Source organism: Drosophila busckii, chromosome 2L (genome assembly GCF_011750605.1).
Source record: "Drosophila busckii strain San Diego stock center, stock number 13000-0081.31 chromosome 2L, ASM1175060v1, whole genome shotgun sequence".
Classification (NCBI taxonomy): domain Eukaryota; kingdom Metazoa; phylum Arthropoda; class Insecta; order Diptera; family Drosophilidae; genus Drosophila; species Drosophila busckii.
Window position 1 is genome coordinate 5,386,118 of NC_046604.1, and position 13,090 is coordinate 5,399,207.

The following is a 13,090-nucleotide window of genomic DNA, read 5'->3' on the forward strand; positions in this document are numbered from 1 at the left end:
CTCTACACACGCTGCAGGCTAAATTAGCGACAATGAGTGCGGAAAAGCATTTCCCAATGCATGAAATTCGTAAGCGAATGTAATGCACACACTACGGTACAGCCAAGGTGCAATGTTGTTGTGTTGTTGTGCTTGGTTAGTTGGTAGTTGGTCGGTGGTGCGTATTGGGCCATTATGAACGGCTCTCGCTTCCTTTCGTGCGTTGTGGTGTGCGTCTGCATGAAGCGCACTTGAAGGTTTCATTCTTATCGCCCATTGTCCATGCGGACTCGATAAACAACGCCAGCCACTGAATGGCCACCCACCCAGCCAGGCTGGTAAGCAGGCAAGGCAGCCGGCAAACCTCGAACAAGCCCACTACGCAGTCTGTGGAGAGTGTGTGGGCGCATTGCCTGCTCGGCCGTCATTTGCACAAATGCGCATCATCATCGTGTGCTGACCGCTTTTATTAGGCAGAACTCGAAATGCAACAATAGCATGAACCACAACGTTCGGCCACTAAACGGGCCCCACTCCCACTCCCGCCCCGCCCCGTTTCACTCCTGCCTCATAACTTTGGTTGCAGTTGCAGCAATTGCAGGCGCTCGATGTCGCTGCTGTCTGTTATTGTTGTTGCTGTCGCTGTGCCGCGCTTTGTTCATGTCTCTTGGCGATTGCAGTTTGGCTTTGCCACTGCAGCAGCAGCAGCAGCAACAGCCACTTTGGCATTTTCAATCGCATGCATTTATGCAAATTCAATGCCAACTGCAATACACACCCACACACACATATTGAGATATATACAGGCGGGGGTGTTGACCATGACAGTGATATTTGCTGGTGGCATCGTATCGAATTCATAAAGCAGCAACATTTGCCAAATGTTAAGCGTAATCGCCATTGCCATCGACAACGAGCTTCGCAATTATTAATATTCCACAAGGATGCACATCTATACATACGCATGTCTCTTTGTGTGTGTGGGTGTGTGTGTGTGTGGCATATGAACATTCGTTTTTATATAAAAAGTTATATATTAAGCACAATTAAATTAAAGTTCAGTTGAAAGCAAAGATTTTGTTGATTAGCTTAGCAATTTAAACAAACTACACTATAACGACAAGTACAGTAAGCATTCCATATGACAGTCACTAATCTTTATCCTCATTTTTCAAAAACTACAACTGTAGCATAAATTGTCTATATTGTAAATAATAATTATTTAACTTTCTTTAAATAAAAACTAATCAGCTTATAATGAATATAATTTATATCTTTCTTATACAATGTATTACTTTTTAAATTTCTGATTTTTACTAATAATAATATTATTATTGTTTTATATATTATCAAAAATTTTTAAACGCTCATTGTAAACACAAATATAATTTGTTTTTCATTTTGTAAATAAATATTAATGTAAATATAAATTAATGTTGAGTTGAAATTAAGGTTGAGTTACTGAATTTTCAAATAAATAAGTTCATCAGTTTCTTTCTTTTTTAATGGACGAATTAAAATTATAAAAGATTTATTTGAAAATAAATGTTTGACAGTAAAAATTGTCTAATGCAGAAGTTGCTACAATTAAATGTTGCCTATATAGAATGCTTACTGTGCTGTTGCTTTAACAAACTTGTGACTTTGCTTATTGTCTTGCTTACGTTTTATAAAAATAAATATAGGTATGCATGCTTGATAAACAATTTGTGGCTAATTTTTAGTGCTCACTGTTGTAGATAAATACCGCGTATTATTATTTTACATGTCGTTAGTCACACTTAATAATTATTTCATTCAATTCATTTCTTTATATCGGAAGACATTGCTGTATTGCATAATAAGTATTGTTAAGTATATAACTTTGTTATTTGGTTAATTTACATTATCTAAGCTGAGCAAATAAGCTCTCTCTCTTTTTTTTTTCGTCCAATCCCTCCCTCTTAATTACAAAGGTGTTTCGTTAACATTCAATTTCCTGTTGTGTATAATTATTGTTATTATTTTTCATGCATACACACACACATTTATAAGTGGTATGTATGCTTACATATATAATAAGTATGTATATATATATATTTCATTGTTTTAAGTTGCGTTGGCCTTTGAACTCTTTTTGTTTTTTTTTTATAGATGGAACATTAAGAAATATGTAATTGTTCCAATATCTGAATATTTCAGTGTAGAAAATAAAAAACTCAAGAGTTTAAGGAAATATTCAGACGCTTAAATATTTTGTTTATACGCTCATATGTCTGTTGTATATGTATTGGTTCAGTTTACTTAACATTTTGTCTGTATATAGCTTGGATATAACGTATGTATGATAGTGTGCGATTAAGTTTATAGCATTAAGTATTGGAAAGTAACATAAACAACTGTGTTTCGAGACTCAGAAGATAACGTGACTGCAAGTGAAATGCTCCCAAAGTCAGTAAAAATAAAGAAATAAACACAGACGGCGGGCGGGGTGAGCGAGCGGCCTTGACTATCCTTTGAAATCGACTTACCCCACAGAGTGGGGTCGAAGCTTGGGGCGGCGACACCTCGCCTGTTTGTCCGCTGGCTCTCTGCTTCGATGTTGTTGTTGTGTCCTTGTTGTTGCTTGGATTTAGTTAGGAGCATAATTTTAAATGAGCTTAAGCGAATACATAGACAATATGCAGAAAAAAGCCATCAGAGTATTTGTCGCTATCGTGGAGCAGGCCAGCAGCTGGGACCCCGCGGACGCGTGGTTCCAAGGCGGCCGCAGGGAGGGCGCCACGCCCGGCGACTTGTAAGTTTTATCGTATCCATTGCGTGCCGGAAGCTGCGTATGCACTGCAAGCAGAGAAATATACACATCAAGTTAATAAACAATAAAAAGTGAAACTTTTAACAATAAAAAAAAAACAAAGCAGATACTAAGCCAAATTACAGTGGCCCATTCGATTATAATAACTAATTATTTGGTCAGCGCATAGGGCTGGCAATTCAAAATTGAAACTGACTGGTGGAAAATTAACTTCAAAAGGGATTTGGAGACAACACTGAAAGGTTGTCCCACTGATAAATCAGTGTGTGCTCGACAGCTGCACGAGTGCTAAGCTGGCAGTGGGTGTCGCTTAGCTGCTAGAGACTTAAGCTTGCAGCAGTTAAAGGAGGTCACGTACGCCGGGAGAATGAACATGAACACGAGAGCAGAAGCACAAGAATAAGCCTGAGCATATGGGAATGTAGAATGAGTCTGTTGCGGTTTGTTGCGCGCCTTCGACAGCGGCAAAGATCGAATGGATGAGAGGCAGCGAGCCAAGTGAAGCAGGCGCCACCGAGAGTTTCTTGAAAAGGCCAACAGCAGCAGCAGCAGCAGCACTAGCGACATTATTATATTTGCCCAACTCATAGTCCCCACAGGCTGAGAAGTGCCCTCCGGCCAAATGCAAGCGTACGTATAACCTATGAACGTACGTACGTATGTGTGTGTGTGTGTTCTAGTCCGGTGTGTCTCTGTGTGTGTGTGTGTGTGTGACTGCGAGTGTTTGTAACTGCCGCTCATGCCTGACTTCATTCTCAGCTTGTGCTTGCAGCATGTACTTGTGGAATTTTCTAAATCGTAACTTACCTTCCGCTCCGTTTATCATGCCGTTGACGTTTCCACTTGCCACAATACCACCACCAGCGCCAGCACCACCACCGCCAGCAGCAGCTCCAGCAGCTCCTGCTCCGTTGGCGCTTTGGGGCACACCAATACCGCTGCCGAATACATCGTTCTCTTGCTGCATTTGATTTGAGAAATGGGTTTCCTTAGCACGCACCACTTCGTTCAGTCCCTTGTTGTGGCCGGGCTGCTGCTTCCGACGCGCTTTGGCCGTAGTGTGCACGTGAGGTGTTGCCGTCGTTGTCGACTTGGGCGGTAATCGTAATTCTGCAAGAAATTGCACCAATTATGAAATGCCGAATGCTTCTTTGCTTGGCTAGAGCCGCACACACACACACACACACACACACTCGCACACTCACAACAGTTACAGAGAGTCCTACAATCCTATTCTGAGGCTGAGTCAAGGCAAGGCAGGGCAGGGCATGGCTGAAGCTGTTGTGAAGAAGTTAAACAAAGCCAAGCGGCAGCTCGACTGGCAAGTCACCCGTTAAACATAAACAGACCCGAGCAACAGCAACAGCAACAACAACAATTGCAAATACAAAATTTCGTAAGTCAGGTGGGTGAGCCTGGGGGGCAGGGGCAGTACTTTGGGGGTCTGTGGCTTTTCTCCAAATATGTGTGCATGTTCCGCTTTGGCTAGAACATTATTACATGCTGCAAATGTGAAATGGTAAATGATTTAACTACTCTGCACTTCACTAGCATATCACAATTCATTAAAAAATGTTGCTTACGAGACTGTTGTTGAATTTCCCCAAAAATAAATACACACACACACACACAGACACAAACATAATTGCCAAGTGTAAACAAAAAATAGTTCAGCTGCTTAAAACAATTTAATAATAAAGTGGCACTAGTTTATGAAAAGTTTTTCAATTACTTAGCACGCTAGTAATTATAATTGACATTTAGACAAACTGAAATTAAAATATTGGAGCAATCTAAAATTCTACTAATTGTTTTAGCTTAGGTAAAATTAAGCATGAATTAAAATTGAAATGGAATTCCTTGAATGTTTGTTTTGACTTACAATTAAACAAACTCAAATTAACTAAAGCAAATCAAGAACATATATACAATAAACCAATTTTAGAATTATGTGTAAATTTAGTTAACTAGTATCCGATTGATATAAGTAAATTGGTTGTAAAAATAGCAAGACGTAATAGGTGGCAGAATATTGTGCTAGATAATGAAGTTACTCGGTATTTAGTTAGAACCTACAACTTCGCTATTTAGCTAGCAAAACAAAGATTTAAAAAATGGCTGTTCACATGTTTTTTCAATGAAACTAAATAAATTTTAATGAAGTAATAAAAAGCGTGCTACGATAATGTCAGTTGGACAATATGAATGTAAAGAAAAGAAAAGCTTATCCTTTTTTTTTTTCTGTGTTATATTTTGTGTGAAATTCAGGCTGTCACAATATTCAACCCGATGAATATTGAGCTCATTAAGCAGCAGAAATTGCAACTTAACTGCATACTAAACATTAGTAATTTGCATTATTATAAGGTTAAGCAATTAATTATGTTGGCTGACACGTTTACTAGTATTTCAATCAACCCCAATCACTGTCACTTGGCAATAAATAATAACTAATGAGAACTGACTATAAGTGTGGACAATCAAGCGCATAAGCTCGCCAGTTGGGTGTTGATCAAATGAGGCTAATTTAAGTGCATGAAGCTGCAAATAAAATGGCAAACTGTTTGTGCAACAAAAACATGGGAATTGATTCAATCAAACAAGTTTATAAGATCAAAATGAAAACCAACAAGCTTATTTTCGGTCTCAGCTCTAGTCTCCGAGCTGTGAGTGAAAATTGAAATTGCGCCCACGAACTTGCTGCAGCGGCAATGGCAGTGGCAGTGGCAGACGCAGTCGCAGGATTCAGTGGCAGTGTCGAGCAGAGAAAGTTTTCCGCTGATTGTGCAATAATTCATGCTTAGTTTTCTGCGTTCCAACTCCAACGCAGCGGCAGCGCCAGCGTTAGCTTCAGTTCCAACTCTACTTTACTTGGCATTGGGATGTTTAGGATGTAGAATGGGTATGGGGGATAAGGACTCACTGCGCGCAGATGAAAGATAGAGAAAGGCTGCAGTCGTCTTTAAATGAGTTCGATAAAAATAATAGACCGACGGAAATCCTAGGTGATTTATTGCTGGCAAACTGAACGAATTACACATGCGATGTAGATGTAGACAAACACACACACATACACACACGCACACACACACATACAGAGATACATGCTCATGTGCTCTACGCTCATTCTCAACAGAATTGATGGCATCGAATTTAAAGAACTATTCGGCTTAGTCTGCACTCGCTTCCAGTATTAATGTCCCTACCGTAGGATGTGTGTAAGGATGGAAGGAAGGAAGTAAGGAATGCGTCTCTAGCATTGAACTTGAAATGAGTTTCACTTTGTCTCTCATTTACCTTGCAAGCGAATACGCGCCTCGCTCTTGCCCAGCGCATTCACGCTGGAGCAGCTGTATGCCCCGAAGTCCGCCTTGGTCAGATGTCGTATGGTGAGATTGAGGTGCCACATATACAGGTTAATCATGGCCTCCGATATGTTGTACTTGTTGCCATTGTGCAGCTTAATGTTGCCTGCAAAAATAAACAGCAAACGGCCAACAGCAACAGCCAAATTAACAACAGTTAACTCAGTCAAGCTGAATAACATTGTAGCATAGGTAGTTTGTATTATTTACCTTCATTACGATACCAGCCGTTGAGTGGTTTGGGATACACTTCGACAATACACTCCAAGGTAACCTCTCGCTCCACGGGTGCACCCACCAATTGATTAACGGCCTTAATTGTCGGTGGAACTGTAAGATAAAATTAAATACCCTGTAGTTTCAACTAAGCAAGCATGTATATTAAATATAAATAAAAATAAATTCAATTTAATATTTATATAAAAGCTATTTCGCTTATAAGCTAATTAATTTAAATATTTAGAGAAAATGTAATAATGATTACAAATAATTGGACATTTGAGATTACAAAATTCGAGGATTATTATAATTCTTGGATTACTTTTTGATAAATAAGAAAGCTTTTATGTCTAAATGAAAAATAACCAACAATAATAAAATAAATGTAAAATTTACAATATAAACAAAAATCGGACAGCTGTGAAGAATTATTTGTGAACATAATTTGACTTAAATTAGTAACTGAAACAAAACGATAATTTTATTTGAATAACCTTTCACATTTTAAATAACAGTTTCCTAATTTCCAAATGATGTTGATTAGTTATCATTTGATATATTTATGTTGCTCTGTGGCAAACTCAAGTCAACGCTTAATGCATTAAATAAACAAAATGCTTGATTTATAATTTATTTCAATTGCTTTACAAACAAGCCTACAAAATGTTGAGCAATATGTTTGCAAATTCAAATTAAATGCTTTGTTTAATATGCATATGCATATTGAAGTTGATTCATGAATGAAGTTTTCATAGCTCAACATGTTTGTACTTTTAAATGAGTTAAGAAAAGAGACAGAGCGACAAAGAGAAAGAGAGAGAGACATACAGAGGTGGCCAGCACCTTCAACTTTTGCAGCTTCAACTTTTTTGGGTAATTTTTTGTGTGTGTGTCTCGCTTTTTGAAGTTGCTACAATAATTTTTCACTTATTTCTCCCTTTTTTATTAGTCACCGCAATGATGACTGTGACTGCTGCTGCACTGTAACTACAGCAAATGACTGTGACTCGGGCTGCATTCATTTCAAAGACAAACTTTTCGTATTTCGCCCAGATACAGAGACAGAGACAGCAGCGATAACTTGCCAAGTGCGCCCATTTGTGGGGGGCGTGGCTGTGGGTGGCCATTCGCTGTTTGACGCGTACGTAAGAACGCTTTAACTGTAAAACTGTGACTGGCTACAGTAACTGCGCTATTCGCTTTACACTTCGCAAGCTGTAAGCAGCCAACTGATTCGCCGATATGCCCAACGGCTCAGATAGAGTATGAGAGCTACACGTGTAATGTCTTCATTGCGACGCTTTAATCGTATTATGCGTTACACAGACAGACGAACAGAAACGAACGGACGGACGGACATACCTGGCTTGGGCTATTACGGCGTAATCCACAAAAGGTGCATAATCAAAGACAAGAGCATTACGTCTCTCACAATTGAAGCTTATATTCAAATTGTTGCAAACATTGTTTAAGCGAAAGCAACAAGTTTTTGTTATTTCAATTCAAAGTTAATACATTTATTAGTTTTTTCTATAATTTGCGAACATAATTAGCAAAAGAAGGAGTATCGCCTTGGTCGCTGCACTGAAAATTGTAATTTTCCTGTTTTGTGTACGAACATTTCCCAGCAGATTACACTGACTGGGGTTGCCCAAAGACGAGAGCGTGCGTTGGTGGGGGGTGAAGTGAGGAGTGGGTGCGTGAGTCAGAGACTAAGTTCAGCAAGCGGGCGGGCGTTGGGTGTATGTGATTTGGGTGGCTTGGGTGCTGTTTTCATAGGTTCATTTTATGTTAGTTTGCCAGACAAGCGTATCCATACTCTCTCTCTCTCTCTCTCTGTGTGTGTGTGTAAATGACGACTGTAATGCTCTGTTTCAATGCAGCAGGAGAGGCTCATGGCATCGTTGGTTGGTCTTTACCCACAACATCAGCAGCAGCAGCAGTTGTTGTTGTTGTTGCTGTTGTTGTCGTTTTTCGCTAAAGGATAATTTTAAGCCATAAATAAAATGGATTAAAGCGCAATGATCCGCTCATCAAAATAGATTTCGTTCTCTATAATTTCTGCGCTGGCACATTTTTAAAGCTTTTGCGTAAAAATCAATGACAGAGCATGGACCCTTCTGTCGCAGATTTGTTTATACGCTAGTCGGCAATTTAAAATTTATTTTGTTATTTATGCTGGAATGCCAGAGCAGAGCAGAGCCGAGCCAGTCAGAGTAGTCCTGCTACTTGGAAAGTTGTTGCGGCATTTAATGCATGACTCCACTTCAGCACAGCAAGGCAGAGTGCGTCTAATTCAATTAAATGATATGTCTACATAAATTTAAATTATAAATGTTTACATAGACGCATGCAGTTGGTTTAAAGATGCAAATTATTTAACAACATTGAACAATTATAATTGTTAACAATAAATTGCATGACTTGGTCTTTAGATTTTGGCTACTAGTAGTTTCATCAAAAACTTTGGACTTTAGACATTTCGACAATTGCCAACTTTGAATTTGCATTTGCATTTTACTGATTTTGACGTAGACACATTGCCAAAAATTTTACTGCTGTCGTATTTGTCTTGGATGACTTTCACTTGCATACATGCTACACAGAGAGAAAGCGAGAGAGAGCGAGACTCAGCCGGATGTGACGCTGTGCTTCACATACAATCACAGAATTGTGCTTTTCAAATGTTTACTACCGCACATGGATACATACAGATACAAATTTGCCAGTGCGGTATATGTGTGTGTGTGTGTGTGTGCAAATAGGAAGTAAACAGAATAATAGTACGAGAGTCTAGGCAACAGAGCCCATGACAATAGTTCAATGTTTGCTGCCATCCTCATTGCTGAACTGATGCTTTGCTAGTTACGAGTAGTTATTACAACACACACACACACACAAGCATGCAATGCATATGTGTGTGTGTTTGTGTGTGTTTGTTGCAACGCCTTAGCTTGCTTTGCTGCTGAAAGTGCGACTATCGCAACTTTTCACAACTGGTACTCTCTGAATTTGACTTGACAATCTCATGGTGTTGATTTGTGTCCTGTGCCACACCAACGGCATGTTCGAGCATGCTCGAAACAGGCTCTACTATTACAGAAGTTTTCACAGCCTGCTGCCACACATGATGTCTGCAGGCTACGAATCACTTGTACTCTTGTCCACTCGCATACAAATAATAACATGTTCAAGTAACACACACACAAAAATAAACTTGCAGAGTGGCGGCTATAATTCCAGTAATTAATTTGTACAGCAAACATTTGCAGCTTAGTGTTGTGCATTAGTTGAAATCAATCTGTAATTAAACTTACAGTTCACATGCACATCAAAGCGCTTGCTAACCGAAGGCGGCACTCCATTCGAAGCTATGCACAGATATCCTCCCATATCGGTGCGATGTACATTCGTTAGCTGCAGCCTTTCGCCATCCACGGACTTTAGCGCTGTAATTAAAACACTAATTAGACCAGAGCATAGTTTTACAAACGTTTATAGCTTATAGCTATTTAGCTGTCGGTAATTAAATGTTCATATATATATATATATACCTTGTTTGTCTCTACTCTCCGTACGCAGCATTATGTCCTTGCCGCCCTCGCGTCGCCACTGCACCATGGGATCGGGCACACCTGTTGTCAAATACACACAGACACGTGTAGTTTATAATAATTACACTTTAGTTTAAGTAGCAATTAACCTTGATATTAAGAAATTAAGTTGATTGCTTTGTCGAGTATTTTTAACTTAATTAATTTAATGAGAATACCTGTTGCACTGCACTGTAGAGAAATTGTGCCGCCTTCCGTGCTAACCCCTTCGTCGATATTATGATCGGGCTGGTTGATAATATCCGGAGGCACCACCACATCCAAATAGCCAGACTGCAAATGAATAATCAAATTGTTAGCCTTGCGCTCTTGGGAATCTAGAGACTTGAGAAGGAATACTAGTCCTTGTTTCATGTTGTTCCAAATATTTTTGGGGCATTGTCTATCCCGAATTTGGGTAAGAATATGGCGTGGTAAAATATTGAATGGGGTCAGTGGACTATTTACGTGCAGTGTTTATCTGAGCGCTGCGTACACACACAGATACATACATATGTACATACTTTTTGTGCACTATTTAGTAGCTAAGCCTTGGGCCACACATGCGAGTACATATTTCACTGGTAAGCTCGGACTCAGACGGTTATGGCGAGAAGATTACTGCCACTGCCAGACAGACACCTAAACAAACCCCCAGTGTCATTTGGACTGGCCATGTTGTGTTGTTCTTGCTGAAGCCGAATCTGGAGGCTGGGAGTGGGTGTGGTGAGCTTCTGCCTGTTGGCTTGTACTTACCAGGCTCTTCATGGGATCTGTATTAACTTGGCACATGTAGCTGCCGGAATCGTTTAGCTGCACGTGGGATATGTGAAGTTTCCAGGTGTTGTGGCCATTGTGTGTCACTGATAATCTCGGATTTAGAGAGACCATATGTGTGTGTATACCAAGTATTGCTTTTGAATCGGATTTAATCCAAGCCACCTGAAATTGCAAGTACAGAGATACAGTATACAGTGTAATAAGAATAACAAGTTTGTTACAGCCCAGAGCACACTAACAATAAAACAAAACCCTCTCGCTGCCCCCGCCAAACTGACCACGCTCCCTCAGGAACTAAATGCACATAATTTCGTACTCAAGTACACGCACATAATACAAAATACACACACACACACACGCATACACATGTATGTGGGTGTGTGTGCAAGTGTAAATGGCAACAGAGCTGCCTCGGTCAAGATGCTGTGGCTTATTAATTAATTTGTGTGCAAGAAGCCGTTACACTAAGTGCATTATAGTATATTGCCTTAAAGCACACACACACACACATAGACACGCCATTGCATATATATATGCATTTACGCATTTGTCAGTGCATAAGTATGGCCTCGAAATTCATTTTAAATAAACGAAAACAATCAGTTAAGCGGCGCACCAATTAATCAGTCTGCGGCTCTAAGCCCTGGAAAATGCAGCGCATTTAGCTTTGAATTTCTTGCTGCTTTTGTTGCTTCTCCCAAGAAAGTTTTCTTCTTTGTTAGTTGTGCGCTTAATTCACTAACTTTTTTAGACATACCCGATATTGTCCCAAGTTGTCCACAACGCAGGTGAAGGAAATGTCACGGCCCTGTGGTACAGTTATATTGGTCAGCTGTGCCAGAAACTGCGGTCCCACCTCATCAGGCTCATGTTGACCTGTAAGTTTACAAAGTAAAGAGAATATAATTATTATTGTTGCAAACACAGGTGTGCATATGCTGGATAACAATTAACACATAAGCTGTTGCGAAAACTAGGAAAGCGCGAAAATGCATTAGACTAATGCAAAAGCTTTTAGATGTGCGCACAGTTTACATTCATCGCAAATAACGATAGATCGTTGTGAATGGCAATCTTCGCATTCGATATTAAATTAAGTATCGCCAGATCACAAGTGTTGTTAAAAGATTTTATGTCAGCTCTTAGGTTTGAAAAGTAAGGTCGATAAAGTTTATTGCGTTTATGCATATGATTGTTATATTTTAATGTTTGTTTAAATTACCTTGTGAATTTTGCAGCATATGAGATGCATCTGTGTACAATGTTGCGGCTTGCAGCAAAATTACGATGGAGGCAACAGTCGCGGCGTAGTGTTTGATCAGAGTCATCATTGCAGTCTTCATTTTGATCTTCAGGCGGCTGATCGTCAAAGGATCTTCAGGTACTTTCAAAATCTAAGTTGCTTAACTATAATATGCATAAAAATCTCGCTAATCGAGCTCTGATCCCTTGCTCTCGATATTCGCTCAACCAATTTAGTTTCTCATATTTTAATATTGTCATATGTTAACGTTCATCACTCAACAAGTAAAATTGCCAAAAAATCCAAAGTGTATCTGAAAAGTAAATATGAAATCATCTTAGTAACTTTTTTCTGGCATAATAATTAAAATTTACTTTCAATTTTCTGTGTTCTTTGTTCTAAGAACTGCCTGTAGATATGTATGTGTACTGTAAATGTTATAATTATGTTTTCAACTCCAAGTTCCCTGAGCAAAGGCAACATTAAACGAAAGTGCAAAAGGCAACCAAAGTTGAAAACCAAATTCTTGCTGTGGAATGCGTCGCGCTATTCACTTTGCCAGCTGGAATTCCTTAGCAGAATTTTAAGTTGGAAACAAAAATTCGTAAAGTGGTAGAATTATACAACCGAATTAAAGAAAAGTCTGCAATGGTTACAATTGTTGCAAAAGAGTTAACTTAATTGTAGCTAAATTATTGCTTGGACGATCGAAAATTATGGTATCAAAAATAATATTTTGAAATGAATGATTAGACTGTCAGGCTTAGTTTTATTAATGTAAGTAGCTCAGTATTCATAAAGCTTAAAATAAAATGCATTGCTTTTCAAGTTATTTTGGGATTATTATTACGTATACGCACAGTTGGCATGAAAGCAAATATTATATTCTTAAATTATTAATATTAAAAATAATATTTGGAGACATTAAATGAAAGTGTGTAAAACCAAGTTTTGTTTTAATAATATAAGTTGAGAGTTCAGAGTTGCATACTCTTTATAAAGTTATGAGGAATAGTGCATTGCATTTCAAGAAATTTTTGGATTAGTATTGCGTATACGCGCTGTTGGAATGAAAGCAAACCGAATGTAGAGTTTCACGAAACTTTGTGCTGTGGCT

The 13,090-nt window shown here is 38.9% G+C and overlaps 1 protein-coding gene across 1 annotated transcript; it reads right to left on the reverse strand.

Annotated features, from left to right (window-relative positions):
* Window positions 1-2,608: 2,608 nt before the first annotated feature.
* Window positions 2,609-12,092, reverse strand: LOC108607807 (lachesin). The gene is made up of 10 exons (XM_033294061.1): window positions 11,953-12,092; window positions 11,488-11,606; window positions 10,707-10,892; window positions 10,130-10,244; window positions 9,912-9,992; window positions 9,675-9,806; window positions 6,349-6,468; window positions 6,071-6,244; window positions 3,581-3,883; window positions 2,609-2,799 (listed from the first exon to the last, which is right to left on the reverse strand). Exons 1-10 carry the CDS (start codon window positions 12,071-12,073, stop codon window positions 2,609-2,611), a joined length of 1,542 nt encoding a protein of 513 aa, XP_033149952.1. The 5' UTR covers window positions 12,074-12,092.
* Window positions 12,093-13,090: the final 998 nt, after the last annotated feature.

What these genes read in the sequence shown, in the direction of transcription:
- LOC108607807 (XM_033294061.1), bottom strand. Translation starts at nt 12,073, where the DNA reads ATGAAGACTGCAATGATGACTCTGATCAAACACTACGCCGCGACTGTT. An exon ending in CAGATCCCATGAAGAGCCTG is followed by an intron (nt 10,245 to 10,706) that starts GTAAGTACAAGC and finishes ATTCATTTGCAG; the next exon opens with TCTGGCTATTTGGATGTGGT. An exon ending in CGGCTGGTATCGTAATGAAG is followed by an intron (nt 6,245 to 6,348) that starts GTAAATAATACA and finishes TTATTTTTGCAG; the next exon opens with GCAACATTAAGCTGCACAAT.